At 57.9% G+C, this 23,768-nt stretch overlaps 1 protein-coding gene across 2 annotated transcripts in view; it reads left to right on the forward strand.

The window, feature by feature from the left end:
• The first annotated feature begins 937 nt into the window (after positions 1 to 937).
• Tmem132b (transmembrane protein 132B) overlaps positions 938 to 23,768 on the forward strand; it is a 310,198-nt gene continuing 287,367 nt past the window's right edge. The window contains exon 1 of one of the 2 annotated variants that reach the window (XM_004843978.4): positions 938 to 1,103. In XM_004843978.4, the coding sequence (XP_004844035.2) occupies positions 1,037 to 1,103 (67 nt within the window). In that variant the 5' untranslated portion in view covers positions 938 to 1,036. Of the gene's footprint in view, positions 1,104 to 14,852; positions 15,372 to 23,768 lie in introns of those variants that run through there. The other variant, XM_087198415.1, reaches the window with a different exon arrangement.

The following is a 23,768-nucleotide window of genomic DNA, read 5'->3' on the forward strand; positions in this document are numbered from 1 at the left end:
TCCCATTTCTCAGATGGAGAAACTGAGGCACAGGGAGGAAGAAACGGAGACCAGGGTTGCACAGCCAGGGCGTGGGGTTGGGACCGGGCGGCGTCCCAGGCCTGGCCCGCAGCAGCCCTGCCGTCCGGGGCAAAGTCGGACCCACTTTCCCGTGGGAGACCGAGGCGCTGCTGGGAGGGCGGTTGGGGCCCCCCGGCGGGCCAGGGTCTCGGGCTCCCTCCCGGCGCCCCCACCTGACCCGCGCTAGGAGCTCGACCCCGGACTCCGGCGACCTGGTCTCCCAGGACAGAAGTCGGGGTCTCTGCGGGCCGGGGCCCGCGGGAGAGGGAAGGCGCGTCCTGCGCGGGTCCGTGGGGCTCCCCGCCCGGTGCGCTGTAAACATCCCCGAGACAGCCTCTCCTGTCTCAGCCTCCTGGCCGCGCCCAGCCCGGCTCTGGGGCTCGGGTTTCTCTGCTCGGAGCCTGGGTTCCGGGGGCGCCCCCTCCCCTCGCCGCGGGACCCGGAGCGGAGCCAACTGTGTCACGAGACCGCGGTCGGGGCCTCCTCCAGACGCCACCGCCCGCGCCGGGACCCCGATCCCGGGCCGTCACCTCGACCTTGGGGCGCCCGCCCCTCGCGCGCCCCGTCCTCCCCGTTCCCGTCCCGCCCCCCGCTCCCAGGCCTGGGAACTGCTCCTCCCGCCCCCGCCCCGCGCTCCGCCCGCCCCGCGCGCCCCGCCCCGCGCTCAGTCTCGCCGCGCTCCGCTTGAGGGGCGGCCGCACCGGCGCGCGCCGGGGACCGCGATGGGCCGGGCGCCGGGGCGCGGGGGCCTTGGCGGCGGGCGCGGGGGCGGCGCGGGGCGGACGGAGCGCGGGGCGGCGGGCGAGGGCGTGCGGGGCTGAGCAGGCCCGGCCGCCCCACTCCCGGCCGCGCACGCCGAGCCGGAGCGCGCACAGGCGCCGCCGAGGAGGCGCCGCCGGCCCCGGCGCTGCGTCTGGAGCCGTGGGGAGCGAGCCATGCCCGGCGCCTGGCCGTAGCCGCCGGGCTCTCGAGGACCATGCGGGCCCCCGGCCCCGCTCCGCCGATCCGGCTGCTGCTGGCTCTCGCTGCGCTGCGCTGCTCAGGTAACGCGCCCGGGACCCGACCCGACCCGACCCGACCCGACCCGACCCCGCCGAGCAAAGTTGGCTCCCGGCGGGGCGGCCGCCTCCTCCCCGAGTCTGGGCGGCTTCCGTCCCGTCTCGGGGGCCTGGGCGGATCTGGGGCGACCCTGGGGAGCCGGGGACCCCGGCGCGGGTCCCTCTGCCCAGCGCGAGAGCCCGACCCCTCTGCCGGCCCCCGCTTCCCGCGGATCCTTCCGGGCGCGCGGGGGCAGCACACACGGCGGCGGGGGCGCCCGGGGGCCTCGTCCGCTCCCCGCCCTGCTGGGCAGCCCCGCCGCAGGTCGTGGTCCCAGGCGGCCGGGCCTGCGGCCTCAGGACACCCGCGGGGCTGGAGTTGGCTCCTCCAGCGCCCCTCTGCGGGCGCGCTCCAAGGGCCCCCAAGTGGCCTCTGGGTAAGGCGGCCGCCCCGGCGCCGGGACCCTGAGGCGGGCGGGACGGGGCAGCGCGGGACCCCGGGGCTGAGGAGAGGGCTCCCCGCCGGCCGCGCGCCGCCGTCCCCGGCCCCGAGCACGCAGGGTCGGCGGAGCAGGTGTTTTCTGCCTCGGCCGCCGGAGCGGGGGTCTCGGGTCGGCGTCGTGCGGGTCCCGCGGAAGCTCGCCGCCTCCCCAGCCCGAGCAGGGCGAGCGCGAGGAACCCAGGCAGTCGCGAGCATCGCTCGTGCAGGGGAGCTTGGCGCTCCAGACCTTCCCAAAGCGGGGCCAGGGCTCGGGGGAGGTCGTTTTTGCTTCGGAAAACCTCTCCCCGCGTCCTCACGGACAGACCACCCGGACGCGCAGGGTGCGGTCGAGAAACATAAACTTTACTTTGCAGTCTGCGGGCCTGAGGTTGCAGCCAGCGGCGCATCTGCGTGTCAGCGGGCCTCGGGCCGAGCTGCTGGGAAAGTGGTGGACAGCTTCTTCCTCCCAGACGCCCCCAGGGCCCCCGTGCGGGCCAGGTGCCCCCCGGCCTGGCTCGGGCCGGTCCCCTCCAGCCCCGGGGAAGGAGCAGGCTGACAGCTGTTTTGCTTTTCTTGGCTTCGCCCGCTGCGCCCCGGCGCCAGGCTGCTAGGGCTGGGGCTGCTTTCTCTGGGCGGAAGCCCTGGGACCTGTTTCCAAAAGCGCAGTCCCTACGACTTGAAAATTGCAGTTTTGTCGCTGCAGTTTTGTTTCTCCCCGGGGGTCAGCGTTTGTCTGGAGGTGCGGAGCAGGCAGTGGGGTTCCCTCGGAGAAGCTGCCTGCCTAATGCTTTGCGCCAGACTCGGCTGATGACCCTTTCTGTCCCCGGCCGCGGAACAGAGACTCCCAGTTTGGTAACTGTATGTAGCCCTCGCTCCAAAGCAAGCCTGAAATCGCCGAAAGGCGCTTGGCTGCTTGCACCTGGTGGAAAATCGCGCAGGCTTTGAGCGCAGCACCCTCGGCACGGCACTGGGTTTGCGGATCACTGTGGGTGCGCCCTCCTCCTGGCCACCGCGCAGGCCGGGGCTCTGGGCAGGCGGCTGCGACCTCAGGGGCGAGGAAGCGCCCGCCTTTGCTCCTGCCCTGCGCGGGCAGCGCGCTTGGTGGACTCCTTCCAGCCTTGCCATCGCAGACACTGGGAAGTGGACTTGCTGAGCGCCGGCTCGCATCCCGCAGCTTAGGAACCCGCCCGTTTTCCAAGCCACTCTTGTGCCTGTGGGGCTTTGCGATGAGCCCTGCGGCTGCGCCCCTGCAGGGGAGAAGGGACCTGCACTCTCGTCCCGGGTCTGGGACCGGCGGGGGGCGCGCGCCCTGAGGCTGCAGCACGGCCAGCTGACAGGTGTGGGGCTGTTTCGGAGCAGAGGCGCCCGAGCCCTGCCTGGCATCTTGGCACCGCGAATGGTGTACTTCTCTCTCGTCGCAGCAGGGGCCCGGGAGGGGAACGGCCTGTGTGTGTGGCTGCTTCTGGAGAGGTGGCCCGGGTGGTGGCCGCTGCTATGCAAATGCTGTCGCCTCCCGTGATTTAAGGGTGGCCCAGCGGAGGTTCCCAGAGTAAATCACTCCCTGCCCCCGCCTCCCGCCGGATGCTTGGGCTCTGGGGAGGCGCCCGCGCTCCGAGAGACACAAAGAACCCCCTCTCGGGCTGGAAGTCGGGCCGCTGGGCTCCGGACGCGGCCCCCAGCTTGGTGCGGCTGGGTGGCTCCTTTTTCCCTCCCGGGCGACTTGGAATGGGATGGAGCGGGCTGTTTCCCTTTAAGCAAAGGAGTCGCCTCCGTCACGTGGGCGATGGAGCCTCCGAGGCCAGGTGCTCCGTGACAGGGATGTGGCCGATGTTTCCTCCGAGCGGCGGCTTCCCGGAGAGAAGCCCCTCGCAGGCGCGAGCGGGAAGGGGGAGACGGGCGTCCTGCGGGCGATGCCCTGGCCGGGTGGCGGGCGGGGCTGTGTGCCCACCTCCTGGTGCAGGACCTTCCAGCCCCGGGCCCCGGCCCGGGACCTTGCTGGAAAAGGGTCCTCGTGTGCAGCCCTCAGGGCTGCGACTCGCCCGGGACCAAGGTCGGGAGGATGGCGACCTGTGAGGCAGACAGCAGCAGGTGTCCCCAGAAACGGGGGGGGGATTGCCGTAAAGCTGGTGCTGACGGCCCGCACCCGGCGCCTGTGCGATGGAGGCGCCCGCCCTGGTCTGGGGTGTGCTGGGGGCGCTCAGCCTGCGCTTGGCAGGCGAGGCCGCGTCCCTGGCCTGGCACCACTCGGGCTGACGCTGGTTCTGTTATGGGGCCCGGAGTTGGGGCAGACTTGTTCCTGTTTCTGTTTTGCTCTCACCTCAAGCTCTGGCTCTTAGTTTTTAAATTTTATTTTTTGTGGTACTGAGGACTGAACGCAGGGCCTTCACGCTGAGCTACACCTCCAGTCTTTTTTTTTTGATACCAGGGATCAAACTTGGGTCCTTGCGCTTGCAAGGCAGGCGGCGAAACCGCTGAGCTAAATCCCCGGCCCCCCAGTTTTTTTAGAGTTTTGAGACAGGGTCTTGTTAAGTTGCTGAGTTGCCCAGGCTGGGCTCGAACTTGGGACCCCCCTGCCTCTGCCTCCCTCCCTCAGTGCTGGGATCACAGGTCTGCGCCACCACGCCTGGCTGCGGGCCACTGAATTTTGGTAGCGATTTATTTGATTTTGTGACTTATTTGGATTCAAAAGTTGAAGGGATTCATCTGAAGTGGAGGGGAGAGTTGTACCCAGAGTGGGAAGCCTGTGTTGGGAATCCTCCTCCTCCTGACCCTGGGCTGCTTGGCCTGGAGGGCTTTGGGGTCCCTTGCCAGTTGCTGGCACTAAGCACCTGGAGACTGTCAATGTTACAATCCAGGTTCCCCTTCTGTTAAGAAATTGGCCCAGCCCCTTGACCACTCTGCACTCAGTTTTCCCAGCTGTGAAGCGGGCCCTGAGACCTCTCCTGCCAGGGAGGTTTTTTCGACACCAGCCTCATGCACACGGGCAGGGCTGCACCCGGAGGAGCCCAGGGTGGAAGAGGGCAGGGAGGGCAGGCCAGCCGGGGCACCTGTCCCTCTGCACTCCCAAGTCCGCTGGGCCCTGGCAGCCCTGAGGCCAAGAGCAGGATTGCCCAGACGGGGACACTGAGGCCAGGGAGCCCAGGCCCTGGTGGCAGAGTCCAAGGTGGCAGGGCGGGGTCTCCCTCCTTCTGCCCTGCTGGTGCCCGCCAGGCCTGGAGCTTTGACTCAGCTCCCCGGCCTCAGCCTTGGGTGCCCGAGACCTTGAGGCCCACATGTGAGGGCAAGTTGGGGACGTGTGAGAAGCCACACATGCACCCGCAGGAACCCCAGCCTCGCTGGCTCCTCCCAGTGGATGTAGGACAATGTGATGAGGGCGACCGGCAGCAGATGCAGGAGGGCTTCTCGGAGGAGCTGGCTCTTTGCTCACCTGAGGCCAAGCAACCGGAAAGAGCCCCCAGGCAGGAGGAATGGGAACCCTCGACAGGTTCTGTGCCAGCATCTGGCAGAAGCAAGTACTCAAGAGCTGCTGGCCTCTACATTCATTCCCTCACGCACTTATTCCCTCACTCACGCATTCATTCATTCCCTCACTCGCTTATTCATTCACTCACCCATTCACCCACCCACTCACTCGCCCATTCACCCATTCACTCAGTCATTCATTCAACAATCATATTTTGTTGTTTGTTTGTTTTTGGTACCGGGGATCAAACTCGGGTCCTTGCACTTGCGCAGCAGGTGGTGAAACCACTGAGCTAAATCCCTGGCCCCCATTCAACAATCATATTAACAAGCACCAAGTGCTTTAGTCATGATCAGGAATAAAGGAGCCAGCCCTGCCCCAGGGAGCTGCATTCTCTGGATGGAGAGGACAGTGACGCAAATAACACACATGCTTTCCAGCAGGTGCCACAGAGCTGGGCAGCTGTCACTTCTGTCCCCTAATCTCGAACCCTGCCATTGTCTCCCCTGCCAGACTGCCCAGTTCTGCAGCAGCTGGGGCACCTTGCGCTGAGTCCTTCCTCGGAGCCCAGGCTCCGGGACTGATCAATACCTGCTTCTCGCACTCAGGCCCCAAAATAGTTACATAAAAAAATCAATCGTGCCCAATTGGATTCTGTGTATTTTATGACTAGGGTGGTGGAGCACCTGCCTGGCTTGCAGTGTTAACCCCAGTGAAGCCCTGGGGGTCCCTGGTTCTCGAGGCCTCGCTCCTGAGCCCCAGGATCTGTGCCCAGGAAGGGCAACGAGGGGACAGCAGGCTCCAGCCCCGCCTGGCTCTGAGCTTACAGCTGAGGCCCCCCCCCCCCGAGAGCCCTGCAGGGCTGGCTCTGCCTTGGCCCCACCTGGCGAAGCTCCGTGTGTGTGTGTGTGTGTGTGTGTGTGTGTGTAGGGCAGCAGCGTTGGCCATGCCTGGCAGCCGTGCCCATGACCTGGGGTCTCCGCGCTGTGCACCCTGGCTCTTCCGTGTCCCCCTCTGCCCCCTCTGCCTGGGGACACGGGACCCAGGGGCACGGAAGCTGAGGGCATGAGGCTGGGACGCTGGGAGGGCAGCCTGGCCAGGGTCCAGAGTCCGTGGTCTCAGCCCCACGGGGCAGTGCTGCAGGGAGGAGGTGTGGTGCCCACAGACAGTGTTATTTGGCCCAAGGTGTTTTTCTTTCCTGGCCAGCTTGGGGCTGTGGGCTTCTCTTGTCGGACACTGGGTGCTGTCAGGATCACAGTTCAGGTTTGGGGGCTCTCAACAAATTGGGGGCTCTGAGCAGCGTTGGCTCAGCTCTTTGACTTTGCTGCCTCAGTTTCCTCACTTGGACAGTGACTCAAGCTCCTCCCGGCCTTCCTTGGCACATTCTCCTGCCCAGCTTGTTCCTCATGAATTGCACGACATTTTTATTGTGTGCGTGGGTGTTCAAGGGAGGGTCCAGGTGTCCATCCTGGGAAGAGTAGTCCAGGCAAAGGACAGCAAGTGCAAAGGCCCTGAGGTTGCAATGGGATGGGCAGGGACAAAGGACAGAACGGATGCCGGCTGGGCTGGGCTGAGGAGAGGGGACAGCAGGGGAAAAGGAGGCCGTGGAGGTGACAGGGACCCAGAGGACTTTGGCTTCACTGAGTGAGACAGGAGGGTGCAGCTTGACTCACAGGGACAGAAGCAGGGAGCCCTGAGGAGCCACTGTGGTAGCCCAGGCAAGTGACAGGCTTGGGACCAGGTGGTGGCCGTGGAGGGGCGGGAAGTGGTCCATTGGGATCCGACTTTGAAAGCTGAAGCCCAGGTTTTTGGACGGAGCAGAGTCCCCCGTAGGTGTTCACTGAGGGCCGCTGTGTGTTGCTGCCATCCTGAGAATCGAGGCTGGATTGGGATTTGTGAAGTGCTGGGATTCATGCAAGGCCCTCATCTGCGAGCCAGGCTTTGAGGGTTCCCGAGACCTGCCCGGAGCTGCGGGCTGGGGCCGTGAGCCTGGGTTTTGGCCTCTGTGAGGGCAGATATTCGGGGATCGGTGAGTAGGACACAGAAGGAGGGCTCGGCGCGGCAGATGCAGAGCGCTTGGTGCACACAGGCTGGCCCGCGCCGGGTGCTCAGTCAGTGGCGGGGGTTAGAACAGTGTCCTCGCCGCAGTTCAGGGACAGAGGTGCCACTGTGCCACTCCCCCAGGGACAACACAGCTGGCCCAGTGCAGAGTTAGGCTGCGAACTGTGACCTGTCAGCTTCCGGTGCCAGCTTCCGTGACGCGTTAGGGATGTGTGCCTGCCACCCGACCCTAGCCTGGCCTTGGCTCCTGGCCCTCGGCTTGTATTTTCCGCACCCTTTAAACCAGGCAGTGGCAAACTGTGGCACCTGGACCACGTTTGGCCGTCTCCTTATTTTTATAAATAAAGTTTTATTGAAACATAGCCATGGCTGTCTGTTCATATATTGTCCGTGGCTCCTTGACACAACAATGTTAGAGTCCAGTGGTGGCAGAGATTATGTCTGTGACCTGCAGAGTGCAAGTGAACTACCCACTCTTTGGCTTTTTCTGTCTTTTCTTTGGTGTGGCTGAGGACTGAACGCAGGGCTAGGTAAGTGCTTTTCCATTGAGCTGTACCCCAGCAACTCCCCGGCCCTTTCAAACACAAAGTCTGCTTTGCATGGTCAAGCAGGGCGTGCTCTGCGAATGTGTTTACAGCGCACTCACTGTGCTCAGGAACAAGGCAGCCTTTCTAATGTCAACAAAATTGTCCAGTTCCTCCTAATGGGGAGAATTGTGAATTTGGTGTCTTTTAGTTAAAGAAGGAAAACATATTGATCCAAAGTCACCATCATTTCAGAGATGCTTTTGAACGTGTGGGCTTGGTAATTACAGTAGCATTTATGTAACATTTTTAAAAATAGTAGCACATGTGTGTGCAGAGCTATTTTTACTCTGCAGGATGGCGGTAAGCTCAGAAGACCCCGGCAGGGCTGTTGCTGGAGGGAGCCGGTGCCGAAGGATCACACTGCTCGGTTGTTTTCTACTCAGAGTGACTCTGATTGGCAGATCTCTTTTATGACCTTGTTCCTTTTTCCAACCCAGTCATTTTAAAGATGAATGCAGCCTTCTTTGTGTTTATCTGCGACACCCAAGTCTATGATATTTTAAATTTCCTGTGCTGAGATTTTGGGTGTGCTCATGGAGATGGTGTGCCAAGTGCTAAAGTATGTCACTGTTGGAGTCTGGAGTCTTTTATTTGCAAGGACAGAGATGGGGATATACTGATCCCTGGAGCTGGGAAGTTCATGGGGGGATGGCATCAGGTATGGCTGGATCCAGGGGTTTAATGCTCTCCTAATCAGAGCCTCTACCCTCCACTGTGACCTCTCACATCTCTACGGTGTCAAGGCTGTTCTCAGACAGGCTCTCCTCTGCCTTGGCAAAGCCAGCCACTGTGAGCCTAGCATCTCCTCTAGAGTCAGATGTCTCTCTCCCAGCTGTCCCCAAGAGCCCCGTGATGGACTTGTACTGGACCCATAGGGTTGTATGCCAAGGTTGGAGCAGGGGCTGTGGCGGGGCTGGAATTTACATCTGGTCAGTGCTTCAGAAGCTGGGAACTCATCATGGGGACCAGAAATGGCGCCGGTGGTACTTCCCAAGGAGAATCTGGGTCCTTCTGCCAGGAGAAAGAAGCAGTGATGACCGGAACCACCAGGTGGGGTGGGGCTCAGGTGCTCTGGGTGCCCGCCCTCACCCTGCTCCTTGGGCTGCCCTGGGGCAGTGCTGCCCTGGGGCTGCTATGTCATGCAGGAGCTCACTCCGGGATCGCACAGGGACTTGGGGTGCTTTGGTGGACAGCAGTGGTATTTGGGCCATCTCCTGCCAGTATCTATTCAGCCTGCCTGCTCCTTGGCACAGGAGTCCTCTTCTGGGAACCCGCGCCTCATGGCACAAGAGGGCTGCTGGGGTCTGGTGTGAGAGCCCACCTTGGTGGCATCTGGTGGCAGTGGCGGCTTTGGGCTCTTTGCCACCACCAGTGCTGGTCTGCTTGTGTGCACTGATGTCTAAGGAGAAAGCCAGGCTGTCCCCTGAGGGCTTCAGGGTCCCTGTGGGTGGTGGTGGGGACCATCTGACCTTGCTCCTGGGGCTTGCTTGTTCTGGCAGGGGCGGGGGGGCTCTGAGCTGGTTTTCCAGGAGGAGATGCTGTTCTGAGGCACAGGGAGCCTACATGTAATGTGCTGGGGCTCTCTGCTGAGACCGGGTTCATGAGGGAATCAAGAGACTTAAAATCGTGATGGCCTAAAAGTAATTTTCCCCCTTCTCTTTTCAACAAGATTCTGGAGCTGTGTGGCCCAGGACTGTTCTGTTGGCAAATGCTCAGGGATCCCCAGTCCTTTCTACTGTTTCAAGGTTGTGGTCTTTGTCCTCATGTCCAAGATGGTGCTGCAGGTACAGCCATTTCATCTCCATTCCAGAAATCAGGGTGGGGGCGCAGATAAAGAGCTGGTAAAGGATGTAAATCCACTGTCTTTTAAGGCCGAGTCCTAGAAGCATCCCAGGATACTTCCTGTTGTGCTCGTTGGCAAGAACTCAGTCACATGGCCAGATCTAGCTGCAAGAGAGCCCAGGAAAGCCAGCTGTGATCTTTGTTCACTATGGGAGGAGGAGACAGTGGACAGGAACAGCGAGTGTCCCTGTCACAGTCGGAAATGGTGGCAGAAGCCACAGAATCAGTAGCACTGCATTCGGAGAATGGGCTGGAGCTGCTGGGTTTTTGTAGACAGTCCCTGCTGCCCCAGTGGAGCTCGCATGCAGCTGACTCTCCACTCCTCCCAAGGCCTGGGCTGTGCTGATTTTCTGGGAGCCAGGAGGCAAATGAGAGCCGCTGGTTAATGCAGGACACTATCGCTGTCAAAGACAGAAGAGTGGCTTTAGAGACATCACAGGAGACCAGGAAATCCCCTGCCCCTAGTAGCCTGCCCTGCCGGGAACGCTGCACGCCCCACCTCAGTTTCCTCTCCTGCTCCCCAGGCACTCCTTCCCCAGGTCTGCACAGAGCCACCTTCTTGCTGTGATTGCGCCCCGGGTCCCGTGCACAGGTGCAGCACGGTGATCTGTGACTTCCCCCTTGCCTTTTCTTTTTGGTACCGGGGATTGAACTCAGGACCTTGGGCTTGCAAACCCCCTTGCCTTTTGAGATGGGCCCTCCAAAGGTAAAGAGGGGGCTCAGAAAGCACCGCCTTGTCTCCCTGATTTGGGGAAAGCTGGAGTGTGACGGGCAGCGGTGGGAGAGGGAGCTGAGCCAGCCACACAGCAGCGGCCCTGCTCTGAAGCCCTGAGGCTTGGGAGCGGCTGATTTCCCTCTCCCCAGGGGAGGGATCATAACTGGCACCTGACCAATCAGAGCAGCCCCTGTCTTGCGCCTCAGTGATTGGATTAGGGATGGACATGTGACTCCAGCTGGACCAGTGAGAGCCCACCTGGGGGAGGAAGCTCTCCTCTTGGAAAGATGTGAGCCCTGCATGTGGGGCTTACTTGACAAAGGCAGAGTGGCTCTCTTGTAAGCTAGTTATGGAGGCTCTGTGCATGGAGCACCGGGTTCTACCAGTCAGGAGGGTGTTACTCGGGGAGGAGCCATCCAAGGCTGGCTTAGGAGCTGCCTACAAGAGCCGGGTCATCCCAGCACTCAGGGGGCTGAGGCAGGAGGATCGCTGTGAATTCGAGGCCAGCCTGAGCTACATACCCTGTCTCAAACAACAACAACAACAGCAGCAGCAGCAACATGAAGAAGCTGTCTACCAAGCCGGGTGTGGCATTGTATGGCAAAGCAGGAGGATCACAGTTCAAGCCCAGCCTGGGCAACTTAGCAACTTAGTGAGACCCTATCTAAATATAAAAAATAAAAAAGGGCAGGGAATGTAGCGTAGGGCAAAGGCCGTGGGTTCAATCCCCAGTAACGGGGAAAACAAAGCTGCCCACATTCCGAAACTGCCTAGGTGCTGTGGGACCCAGAGTGGAGATGGAGGACGGAGACTGGTCTGGGCTCAGGGAGGGCAAAGCCGCGTGCGCTCCGTCATGGCCTCATCCCTCCCCGTGCATCACCAGTGTCTCGGAAATTCTGTCGCCTGCACCTGCTGCGGTTGGAGCCTCGATTGTCTAAGGCAGAGACACTGCTGGTGTCACCCCTGGGGACAGGAAACCTCCGGGAGGGGCGGGTGTCAGGGCTTTTAACAGGTGACAAGCTGCGAGTCCCAGGACTGCCCAGAGGTCGTGCTCAGCTAATTCCTGCGGCATTTTAGATTCTTGCGCATTACTTCTATGCCACCTGGCCATACACAAACATTTAGCCAATACTAGTGTATTTATTTTTAGCATTAGGATTTAATAATTGTTTCTAAGGTTAGAATTTTATTGCATGTCCAGAATGTAAGCCTTCCTGTTGATGTTGATATATACAAAATACAACTTCTCCATCAGCACTTTGAATGCTTTTCTGTAGGGCACAAGGTGAAGTAGAACTCTTTCCTGTTTCCTTGGAACTTGGGGTGTGCCCTGTCCCTGCATCTCTCATTATTATTATGGTACTGGAGATTGAACTCAGGACCTTGAGCTTGCGAGGCAGGCGCAGTGCCACTGAGCCCCCTGCATCCCCGGCCCCCTGCGTCTCTCATTATTGGAGCAGAAACAGGCTGAACTTTTCAGGGTCTAGGCAGGAGAGCAGAACCTTGAACTGGGAAAGTTTGTGTCAGGAATTATTAACTGACAGGGAGCCACAGGGATGTGCCACTGACTGGGCAGGGGTGGCAAGGACTTGAAGTTGCAGATGAGTAACATTCAAGGAGCAGTGGCTTACCCGCCAGACTGGAACCCCAGCCTGCGAAACTTTAGCGCCCACTCCTGCCCTGGCCAGAGTTTGCTTTCTGCCTGGGAATTTCAGCATCAGGGGGACCTCATGGAGTCTGTGCTTTCTGAGGCTGCTGGTTTCACTCAGCACGTTGCCTTTCTCCTCCCCTTTCCTGGCTGCACAACATCCCACTGAGGAGCTGGTGTTTAGTTCAGTTAAATTAACACATACTGAAATTTAGGTCTGTTGAAATAGCGTGGCAGCCAGCTAACAGCTGCAGTATCCGATGGTGTGGCTCTAGACCTTTGAAGTTCAATTTTCCACACTCGCTTCATTTAACACTTGGGGAAACTGAGGCATCTGGAGTGTACAGAGCCAGAATTAAACCCACACCCTGATGGATCAGCTGGATGTCTGGGGGGCTGTGCCGTCAGGCCTGGAGCTGACATTACCTGTGGCTGGGCAGCTGGGTAGCACTGAGGCAGCAGAGAGCCCAAGAGGCTAAGGGAAAGAATCTGGATTTAAAATTGAGGTGAAGCCCGGGCATGGTGGTGCATGCCTGTAATCCCAGCACGCGGGAGGCTGAGGCAGGAGGATCACCTCCAGTGAGTTCAAGGATAGCTGGAACTACTTGTCTCAAAAAAAATTGATTGAGGGCCGGGGATTTAGCTCAGTGCTTTCGCTGCCTGCCTCGAAAGCTCAAGGACTCAAGTTCGATCCCTGGTACCAAAAGAAAAATTGATTGAGGTGAGATTTATAGGACACAAATCAAGCATTTGGAAGAGTGCCATTAGCACAGTCTCAGTGTGGCATCACCGTCGCCTTTCTAGTTATATAGTTTTCATCCATTTCCATAAAAGGAAATTGTGCTCATTGGGCAGCCTCTCCCTGTCCCTTTTTCCCAGCCCCTGCCCACCACCAGCCTGCTTTCTGTCACTGTAGGCTGGCTGGTCCTTGACGTTTTGTGTCATGTGGTTGTTTTTACATTGTGTGGCTGTTTGTGTGGCATCTTTCTCACCACTGTGTGCTCCAGTTTCACTCACATGGCAGCCTGTTCCTTTTCATGGCTGAATAGTATTCCACAGTGGATGAGGGATTTGAATTGTATCTAAGACTGTAGGGTCTTTAGGAAGCCATCGTTTCTTCCTGAGGTGGCTGTGCTGTGGGAAGGAAGCCCCTCTCCCGGGCTCAGCTTTGTGTCTGGGGACCCCGGGGCTGGCTGTCCTGTCCCTTAATAGTGGTCCGTGTTCACCTGGTGGAGTCACCCTGAACCCCCTCTGGGTGCAGCAAGCCTATGAGTTAACTCCGCCGGAAGGAGGGGATGTGCAGATGGGTCCCCTCCGTGTGCCGCTGTCACCTGATGCCAGCCCAGGCCTGGGTCATCCATCGGCATGAGGCAAGTTACGTAGGTGTGATCAAAAATATGGTGAATGTTTAAATAAAAAATTTATGACGGTAAAAGACACATTGCCATGAGGCCCCCTCAGAAGACTTCACTTTGTGCACCCTCGTCCCACTGTCCTCGCCACTTCCTGCAGCAGCTCTGGGGTCCTCTTCCCTGAGTGTCTTCAGGTGCACTGGCGTGGCTGCCTCGATGTCCTGAATGGATTCAAAATGTTGACCTTTCAAGGTCATTGTGACTTTGGGGAGGAGCCAGATCTGCCGAATGAGGTGAAGGAGGACACGGCATGGAGATTTAGGAGCTGTAGGGTGGGTGGTGCTGGGCAGCAGCACTCCGAGTATTATAGTCATACCTGGTAAAGACACTCAGGAAAGCGGACTCCAGAGCTACTGCAGGGAGTGGCAAGGATGGTGGGATAAAGTACATTTAAAGTGAGGGGGAGGATTTTGGTGGGATTCATTGCAATGTGCTTTTTACTGTAAAAAATTTAAAAAGGGGCCAGGGATTTAGCTCACTGGTTCTGCTGCCTGCCTTGCAAGCACAAGGACCTGAGTTTGATCCTCGGTACCAAAAAAAAAAAAAAAAAAAAAAAAAAAATTGAACAATCACCATATTTTTTGACCAGCCCTGCATGTTTGTGGACTGGACTGGGCAGGGGCTGCCCGGAGGAGGCGGGCTCTCGATGTGGCCCCTGTCCCGGTGCTGGCAGGCAGGGACCACCAGGGAGGAGGAGGGGGGATGCCCCTCTTCCTGGGAGCGAGTGAGCCGCTCAGCTCAGCATCCCTCAGTGGGTACCACTGTGGCAGGGGCCGCCCCCGGAGTCCCAGGTGGTCCTGCTGGCTGCCTCTGTCCCTGCTGGTGCCAGGGGAGGAGCTGGGGCAGAATAGGGACCGGTCCTCTTCACTCCTGTCACCCCATGCTGGGCTGGGGGGATTGGCAGCCTGCCCCACCCAGCGTCCTAAGTCCTCGGCTCTTTGCAGAGCTTGGAGTCCCAGGGCCCAGACAGGCGGCCTTGTGTGTGGCTCTTTTCTTCTCAGTTTTCCCTTTTATGGTGTGGGATGTGAGCTGTAGGTCGGGTGGGTCCTGCCCTGCCTCTCTTCTCTGAGGGGACTGCACGGCACCTATATGTGTCTGCCCAGGTCTTGGCCTGGGGGCCCTGTCCACCTGATGGCCTGCTGTGTCGTTCGCTCGTTCATTCATTAATTCATTCATTCCACAAGGCTCTGGCAGTAGCAATGGATAAGGCAGACAGTCTCAGCAGGTGAGAGATTGGCTCATGATGAAAGCAGATTCCAGGTGTGCAGGCTAAGTTCCAGGAAGAAATCTTAGCAGGGTGGTAGGTTGGGCGCTGGGTGCCCTTAGACCTGGCTGGTGGTCAGAGGAGGCTGGGCAGGAAGGTGAGGTGAGCAGATATCTGAGTTCATGAGTAGCAGATCATGCAGCTTTGGGGCGAGTGGAGCTGCAAGTGCAAAGGCCCTGGGGTGGGAGCCACCAGGCCATGTGGCCACGAGGAGCTCCCAGCTTCCTGGGCCATGAGGGCCTCTGGGTTTGTCCTGAGCAAAATGGGACCCCGTGGAGGGTCTCAGCAGTGCAGTGGCCCAGGCCCAGAGGGTCACTGCAGTGCTGCAGCGCAGGGTGCAGGGGCAAGGGGAGGCCCTGCCGTCCTCGGGTGAGCAGTGAAGGGAGCTGGACCCTGCTGGCGCGCAGGACACTGGGAAGAGCTCGCAAGTGGAGACAGCAGGATTTTCTCCCGTGCGTTGGATGTGGGTACAAGAGAGGGGTCCGGGTCCCCGGCCCGACCCGGGCTCCTGGAGGAGCTGGCAGCGCGGGGAGCGACAGACTCGGGTGCGCGTGTCCCCACGTGTGCACAGCTCTGCCTGGAAGCTTCTGTCCACCGCACCGTCCAGTCCCGGGACCCGGGCCAGGGGTCAGAGGGCACCGCGCAGGTGTGGGGCCAGGGGCGCGGGGTCAGAGGGCACAGCGCAGGCGCAGGCGTGGCCCTCCGCGTCCGCTGCAGCCTCCGGGCTTCCCTGCGGGTCGGTGTGGGCCCTGCGCTGTCTCCCGGCCCTGGGCGCTGCCGTCCTCTTCAGCTGGGGCAGAGGTGAGAAACTGGCGCCGCCCTGGCCCTTGCTGCCTTGCCTTCTCAGGGACTTCGTTCCCCGCAGTGTCCCCAGCCCGAACACGGACACGGGGCGGATTCTCTGCTGCCAATGGCCTGGGAGGCGCAGGGACCCTGCCGCGGTCCTTTCCCGTTCCCCCGCTGGCTGTGGCTTCGAAAGGGTGCGGACCCACTGCCCGGTTCCTGAGCTCGCACCTCCGCGGCTACCTCTTCGCGGCCACCTCTCCTCCTGCCTTCTTGGTCCCCCTCCGCATGTGGCCGCGCCTTTCTTCTCGGCCCCGCCCCATCCCCGCATCTCCCTGACGCTGTGTACTGGGGGCGGAGAGGAGGGAGCCCTCCCGGCTGTCCCTGCCCAGCGTCGCTGACTCAGACTTGGGGGCGATCAAGGCTGCGACTGTGGAGAAGCCGCTGTTTCCAGGGCCTCCTCCGGCTGGGCCGCGAGGACCCCGCAACAGAGCAGGGCCCGAGTGTCGCGGAGCTGTGCAGGAGAGTTGCTTAGGCGGCAGGAGAAAGGACGTGCGTGTCATGCTTACTGAAACGTCTTTCTTTTATTTTTTTGTTTTTTGAGAAAAGGTCTCACTGTGCAATTCAGACTGGCCTTGAACTCACAGGCGATCCCCCTGCCTCAGCCTCCCGAGTGCAGGGATCACAGACATGTGCCACCACGCCTGGCTTAAATTGGACTTCTTTTTTAACTTATCCACAACAGAAAACAAAGTGGATGGAAGTGAGGTCAGTGAGTGGCTGGGACTGTGCTGAAACCGCTGGGCACACAGGCCTGGTCCAAGCTGGAGCCGAGAGCCAACATTGTCTCAAGCCCTGGTCTGAGTATTAAAGGGTTAAGCAGGGATCTTGGGGAAACCGAGGCAGTCCTGTATTTTTGCAAAACTGCACTTCTTAGAGATCACTGGAGTCAGACGAGGGGGAAGAGTTGTTTTGTCGGAGGCTGTGAATGAGATCAGTGTCGTGCTCTAGCCTGGCTCTGGTTTCGGCATGGGGCTGCAGTCGAAGTCAGGATTTACATTTTGTTAAACTGTGGACAGCGGGCTTATTTGCTAAATTTTAATTTGGGTTTTTAAGATACAGTCTTAGTATTCATGCCTTTTTTGGGTGGTAAAATTCACATAACAAAATTTGCCACATAGAACTTTTCCAAGTGTAGTTCAGTGGCATTTAGAATCTGTACAGTGTTGTGCCGTCACCGCCAGTAAAGAGTTCCAGAAAATGTTCACCACCCAAAATAAAACCATACCCAGCCACATTTATCCCCAGCCCTTGGCAATCACGAATCTACTTTCTGTATCTATAGATCTGCTTCTAGACGTTTGGAGGAAATGAGATCACCTTCTGTCCTTCTGTGTCTGGCTTCTGTCCCTGAGTCATGTCGCAGGGTTCAGCCACAAGTCACCCCATGTCAGGACACATTCCTCTTCAGGGCTGAGTAGTTTTCCACTGTATGGGTGGCCTCATTCTTTCCATCCACTTGTGCATTGAATGTGGATTTCTGGATTAATGAGAATTTGGGTTTTTCTACTTTTTGGCTGTTTTGAGGATTGCTGCTGTGAACATCCTGTACATGTTTTGTTTGAATGCCTATTTTCATTTCCCTTCTGTGGGTACCTAGGAGAGAAGTTGCTGGGGCCTGTAATATTCCTACATTCAAGTTCTGCCTTTTTTTTCTTTTGGTGCTGGAATCTGGGTCCCCCCCTTATTTATTTATTATTTATTTATTTAGAGGTAGGGTCTCCCTTTGTAGTTCAGGCTGGCCTCGAACTCACGGTGATCCTCCTGCCTCAGTCTCCCGAGTGCTGGGATTACAGGCGTGCACCAGCACACCCCCCCCCCTCCCCTTTTAAACTTTGAGACAGGGTCTTGGTGTCATTAAGTTGTTCAGGCTTGAACTTGCCATTGTCCTGTCTCAGCCTCCTATAGTGCTGAATTACAAGCATGTGATACTCTCACAGGGCCTGGTGCAGGAGGTGGGCCCAGCTGCAGAGCTGAATTCTGATTGGTTTAAGACAGTGTGTACTTCAGCACCTTCTTTGCCAGTGATTGATCTGGAGGCGGCCATGTGACCAGGCTCCAGCCAATGAGAAAGGAGCAAGCGCAGGGCTGTGTGGAGGAGGAGGGCCGCTTCTGCCCCTGCCTCCCTGGTGACATCTGAGGCCCTGGCAGCAGGGAGTTGGCAGCGGGAGCTGGAGCAGAGCCCGGGCCTCGTGACGCAATTGGGCCTCGCGGGCTGCGTCGCCTGCCCACCTCTGCCTGCCTGTTAGGTAAACAACACATGGCGCCTCTGCCGTGTTAGTTGGGTTTTCAGCTTCTGCAGGCTGCTCAGGGCGAGGTCTGCCTGGCTCTCGGCTGTGGGCGATCAGGAATTGGGGCGTGCCTGGGAGGGGGCGCCCTGGTCCTGGCCCGAGCGGCCCTGTCCCGTGGTTCTTTGCTCCTCAGCGCTCTGCCGCGGGAGATGGACAGAGCTGGTGAATCAGAAATCCCAGAATCCTGTGACCTCCGCGAAGAAGCAGCCCACACTGGCTAGATGGTTACATTATCTAAATCAATCTGTCTGCCATCTCTTTAAGTCTCTATATACTAAAATAATGTGTTAGGCTGGGCCTGGTGGTGCACGTCTGTAATCCTAGCACTCAGGAGGCTGAGGCAGAAGGATCGCCTTGAGGTCAAGGCCAGCCTGGGCTACATAGTGAGACCCTGTCTCAAAAAACAAAACAAAAGGAAAAAAAGGAAAAAATTTGTTGGCTCTACCTCCTGTAATAATCTCCCTTCCACTTTCATTCTCTCTCCTTCAAGTTGCACATAAGAGAGAAAATATCCTGTTTATCTTGCTGAGTCTGGCTTATCCTGAGGAACATCATGATCCATTTTCCTGCAAATGACGCACCTGTGTTCCTTTTGCTGGCTGAGTAGTACTCTTCGGTGTGGAGATCCCACAATTTCTTTTTCTACTCATCTGCTGGCCAGCCGGAGGCTGCTCCTCAGCCTGGCTGCTGTTATTGTGCCGTGGTAAATGTGGGTGTGCAGAGGTAGGGGGCCCTTGCTTGCTGTGGGGACGACTCCTGCTTCCCCTCCTCGACACACAGGAAAACCTGAGCACATTTCTCTCAGATCACCTGGCACATTTTTTTTTTTTGGTACCGGGGATCGAACTCGGGTCCTTGTGCTTGCACAGCAGGTGGCAAAACCACTGAGCTAAATCCCCGGCCCTCACCTGGCACATTTATATCGCTCTTGCCCTGGTGATGTTAGAAATTATTTTTTAGCAGCAAAACTCCTTTGTCTCCACAGGAAATACGGGCAGGAGTTGGGCTGGGAACACAGCTGCCGCGGTGGGAGCAGGCAGAGGTGCCTTATTTCAATTCTAGGAGTCGGAGCAACAGATGCAAGCAATTGCTTATATATTTTTATTCAAATCAACACAAAAATAAAAAGAAAATAAAAAGACTTGTAGCAGTCCCTATCAATGCATAAAAATGCATATATTTGGCAAAAACAGTTCCAGTAGTAAAATTAAAAAATGAGACAACTTTTCCATTTCTTCCACTGACAATCAGTCTTTCCCTCTAGAGGCCCCATTGACCTTGTGGCGCCCCTCCTGCCTCAGCCTCCCGAGTGCTGACGTTACAGGTGTGCACCACTGTGGCTGGCTAGGCAGCAGGTTTCTTAAGTTTCCTCTCCTAAGAATATCTTTTTGAAAAAAAAAAATAACCTTTTTGCCTTTCTTAACTTTTCACCTAAGTTTTTCTTTTCCTCCCAGACAAATGCCTGCAATAGGCAACCCCGGATCATGGAATTTTCCTGGTGAATTTTCAGCCAATAAACACCTCCTGATTAGATGAGTTGCAAGCTGGCATAATGGAAAGTTTTAGCACAAATATAGAATTGACACCTGCTCACCAAGGCAGACAGGACACGCTGTAAATATTGGGGCAGGGCTGAGTGCGCGGCCTCCTTTGAGGGCATAAATAGCGCCCATGTTGTTCCTGAGCCTGGGCCTGGCTCCTTCAGGCAATTAATTAATTGCAGGAGTCAGTAAAATGGTTTTGTTGTTCTTTTCTGCTTTTAGATCTGGCAGAACCATTCTGTGGACTCATCTTGTTCCTGAGCAGGTTTTTCTGATGAAGGTTACTTTGGGACGGAAACTTGCGGCCTAGACAAGGAGGGCACATGACTTCTCTCCAGCGCCTGCTCTGTCGCATGGGTTGGTCACGACAGCGGTCTTTCTGGCCCTTCTGATGCAGTTTTTATTTTATTATTTTGTTTTGTTTTCAGACAGGGTCTTGCTATGTTGCCCAGGCTGGCCTGGAACTCGAAGACATCCTCCTGCCTCAGCCTTCCTAGTGCTGGGATTATAGGCATGCACCACCACGCCTGGCCTTGATGGAGTTTTTTTTTGTTGTACTGGAGATCAAACTCAGGACCTTGCACTTGTGAGACAGGCGGCAGAACCACTGAGCTAAATCCCCGGCCCCACCAATGCACTTTTGAGGGTCAAATTGTCCCCCATAGGTGCCTCTGATTGTCTTTGCCTTTGGGTGCTTTCTGGGTCTGTGTGTTCACTTTGGGGAAGGAGATTTATCCAGGCCTGGACCGTGGTTCAGCTAACCTGAGCATTTGGAGAGAAGTGACTGCTGGCCTAGATGTGTGTTTGGGGTTAAGTTTGGATGTACCAAGTAGAGAAAACCAAAATGATAAGAGGTTAAACAAGAGAAAAGTTCATTTTCACTTCTCACCATTAGGGTGGTGATTCCACGGTGTCAAAAGATTCTATTTTCTTGGGCCGGGGATTTAGGCTCAGTGGTGCTGCTGCCTGCCTCGCAAGCGCAAGATGCCCAGTTAGACCCCTGGTACCCCGCCCCCCAAAAAGATTCTATTTTCTGTTTATGCCAACTCAGCTTGTGACGTCACAGTCACCTCATGGTCCAAGAGGGCTCCCAGAGCTCCAGCCATCATCTCCATCTTCCGGGCAGCCTCTGGAGGAAGCAGGTGCTCCTGCTGTTTCAGCTGTCACTATGCAGTCTTCTCACAAGTGCTGTATGACGCTTTTGCTTGCACCTCATTGGCTGGAACAGAGTCCACGTCTGCGCCTGCCTGGGAGAGGCCAGAAGATGGAATGTTCAGCTGTCTCAGATCAACCTTGGGGAACAGGCCCTTAGCAACAGCTGCCACTCCTGGCTTTGTTGTGGGCGGTGGCCAGGAGGGGATGGGTGGCAGGGGTGAGCTGTGGCAGAGGTGAGGCCGAGGGTTGCTCAGCTCTTGCCCCTGCCCTGGGTGCCGACCCTGGGAGCCTGGGACACTGGTGTGAGCTCTGCCCGGGGCCTGCAGGCGTCCCAGGCTGCTGTCCCCGAGCCACGCTGCTTCCTTCCTCCCCCGAGGTCCCCAGACGGAGGGGCACATGTTTGTCACCTGGTGAGGAGGGGCTGATGGGGCGTCCACGTGGGCCAGGTGGCCAGGGAGTCCCAGGGCATGGGAGTCCCACCTGTCCCCAAGGTCGGCACCTCTGGGCTGTGTCCGGGTGCCACCCTGTCACCTGGTGACGTGGAGCCCGGCTCCCCTCCCTGCCTGTTCCCCCTGAGCCCTGAGGCCGCCGCTGTGCACTGGGGTGATGGTCACCAATGCAGAGCTGGCACCTGGGGCGGCTGGTGGCTTCTCAGTGCCCTGTGGCCACCGCCTCTACCTCCTTCCACACATTGTCACCTCAAGTCGCCTGCAGCACCAGCAGCTGCTCCACCTCCCAGGCCCTGGTGGCCTTGGTGCTGATGCACTCTGCACCTCCCTTCAGGACAGTCACTTGGGGACCCTCAGTCTGGCCGCTGCTTCCTCCTGCTCCTCCTTCTCGGCACACTGGTAATTGAACCAGAGCTTTTGCTCTGAGAAACACTCTTAGCCCCTTTCTGAAAGTTTTTAAATGTTGAGACAGGGTCTCACTAAGTTGCCCGTACTTGAGGTTTTGATCCTCCTGCCTCAGCCTCCTGCGTGCTGGGATCACAGGCGTACACCACCATGCCTGGCTCGTGTTTATTTTTTGAACCCAGCCTCGATTGTGTTTGGAGTTGGTGCTGCTGCTTGCTTCTCTTTTTTTTAACGGAGTAGCTTGTCAGAGCAGATGCTGGGGGATTTCGGGGAGTTTCGCCTCGTCTTCTCTCATGTGGCCGCCTCTTTATCAAGCGATCTCTGGCTGGGGCCTGGCTTTCTCCGAAGCTTCCCAGGATTGGTTCTGGCTTCTCGTCCAGGCTGCAGGCTGCTGGGTGGAAGCTGATTCCCGGGAACCTTAGGTGTTGATTTTGTGTTATTTCCTACGTGACTGCCGTCCAGTCAGACAGCCATGTTTATGCTTGGTGGTTCTGTTTCCTGGGCTTGATTTTAAGAAAGGATTTTATTTGGAAGACTCTGGAAGGCAGAGAAATGTCTGGCAGGAAGGGATGAGGAGCTGGACGGAGACCCCAGTGTGAGGGCTGTGGGGCTTTCAGTGAGGAGTGCTGCAAACTCGGGCGACAGCTTCCCAGGCCCGTGGGGTCCTGGTGCTCACCAGCCTGGCTGGCTGCCTATGGCAGTGTTGGGAACCAGGGAAGGAAGGGAATGGATGACTTGGGAAGAGGCCACTGGGTCCTGTTAGGAGAGGATCCCAGATGGCTCTGGGCAGTGTGGGGTATGGCAGAGGGAGGATGGAGACCCACGAACCCAGAGACTTCTGTCCCTTGGAGGGAGACCGAGTGTGGAGTCAGCCTTGTGTCGTGTGACAGGACACCCAAGAATAGCATCTTAGAGTGAAAAGTGGTCTTTGGCTCACGGTTTCAGAGGGCTCAGTCCATGGTCAGTGGGCTCCATGCTTCCAGGCCTGACGAGAGGTGGGAACATCATGGCGGAAGGGTGTGGGCAGGGAAGCTGCTCAGTGCATGGTGGCCAGGAGGCAGAGAGGGAGGGAGAGAGCCAGTGAGGACAGGGCTGGGGACAGGAAGAAGCCCCTGTAACCTGCTTCCTCTTGGTGGGCCCTGACTCCTCACAACCACTCAGCCAGGAACTCAGATGGATTCGTCCACTTGATGAAGTTGGAGCCAGCCACGAAGCAGGTCTTTGGCACCTGAGTTCTGAGGGACATTTCAAGTCCAAGCCATGACACGACACCAAGTTTCAGTCCAGCCTGGTCCGCGTGATGATGGTGACTCCTGGGAGCTCCTGGTGTGGAGGGCAGGGAGGGCTTCCTGGAGGAGGGGTTGATGATGGACAGTTCACTGCAGAGCCAGGAGGAAGGGAGAGGGCAAGGGAGCCAGGCAGTGGGAGAGAGGGAGGGAGAGGGTGAAGGCAGAGAAGTCTGGGGTGGGGGAGTGTGAGATTGATTTCTGGCTGCTGTCCTGCCTAGGTGTCGGGCTGTAGTCATAGCCAGGATTCTTCTGGTTGTAGGAAAAGGAAATGCAAGCCGAATTGTTTTTGGGGGGGGACCGGGGATTGAACTCGGGTCCTTGCTCTGGTGGGGGCAGGTGGTGGAACCACTGAGCTAAATCCCCAGCCCCTTCAAGCCAAATTGTTTTAAGAAAAAAAAAGATTAAAAGAATTCCCTGTTGGTTTATATAAAGAAAAAGCTGAGGACTGGGCCGGCTTCAGGCAGGGTTGGGACCCAGGTGCTGATGGTGCTCTGTCAGAGCTTAGGGCTTTCTTTTTGATCTCAGTTCTGCTTTTCTCTCCTGCTTCATCCCAGGACTGCCAGTCTTCCCATGGTGACGGGGTGGCTGCCAGTGCTCTCTGCCTGTACCCTTCTCATAAGCCCAGCAGGGCAGCACGCCTCTGTCCTGGCAGCCTGAGAGCTGCACACTGGCGTGTGATTGGGCCTCATGCTCCGGTGTTCCAGAGGCTGCCCCCGCTGCTGGCTTTGCAGGTGTCGAGATGGCCACACTGCTGTGAGCTCCCTGGGGAGGACAGTGACAGGCCCTGGTGGCTTTGCCCTGGTAGCAGACGGTGGCGAGGTGGGAGCAGCCAGAGGCCCCTGGTCAGTCTGGGGCTCAGCATTGGGGGCGCTGGGGAACAGGGCTGCACGTGAGTCCTGCCGCTGGCTGGCACTGCACGCCAGGCCCCAGGGCCACACCGAGCCCGAGCCCAGGCTGGGTGCTCAGGTACTGGGCATGCGGTCCCGGAGCCCTGAGTTCTGCACCCCTGTGGTGGGCAGAGGAAGCTGCCTCAGGAAGATGGGTGCAAATGCAAATAACAAATAGAGGAGGCAGAGGAAAGTAATTCACTGAAATCCAGATGTGACAAAAGAAGTTTGTGATATGATAATTTCCTTCTTTAACATGTTAAATACAGGAAACTTCAGCTGGGTGTGGTGGCACAGGCTTGAAATCCGAGCACTCGGGAGGCTGAGGCAGGAGGACC

Source organism: Heterocephalus glaber, unplaced genomic scaffold (genome assembly GCF_053883595.1).
Source record: "Heterocephalus glaber isolate CG9 unplaced genomic scaffold, H.glaber_assembly_v1.0 deba00001687, whole genome shotgun sequence".
NCBI lineage: Eukaryota > Metazoa > Chordata > Mammalia > Rodentia > Bathyergidae > Heterocephalus > Heterocephalus glaber.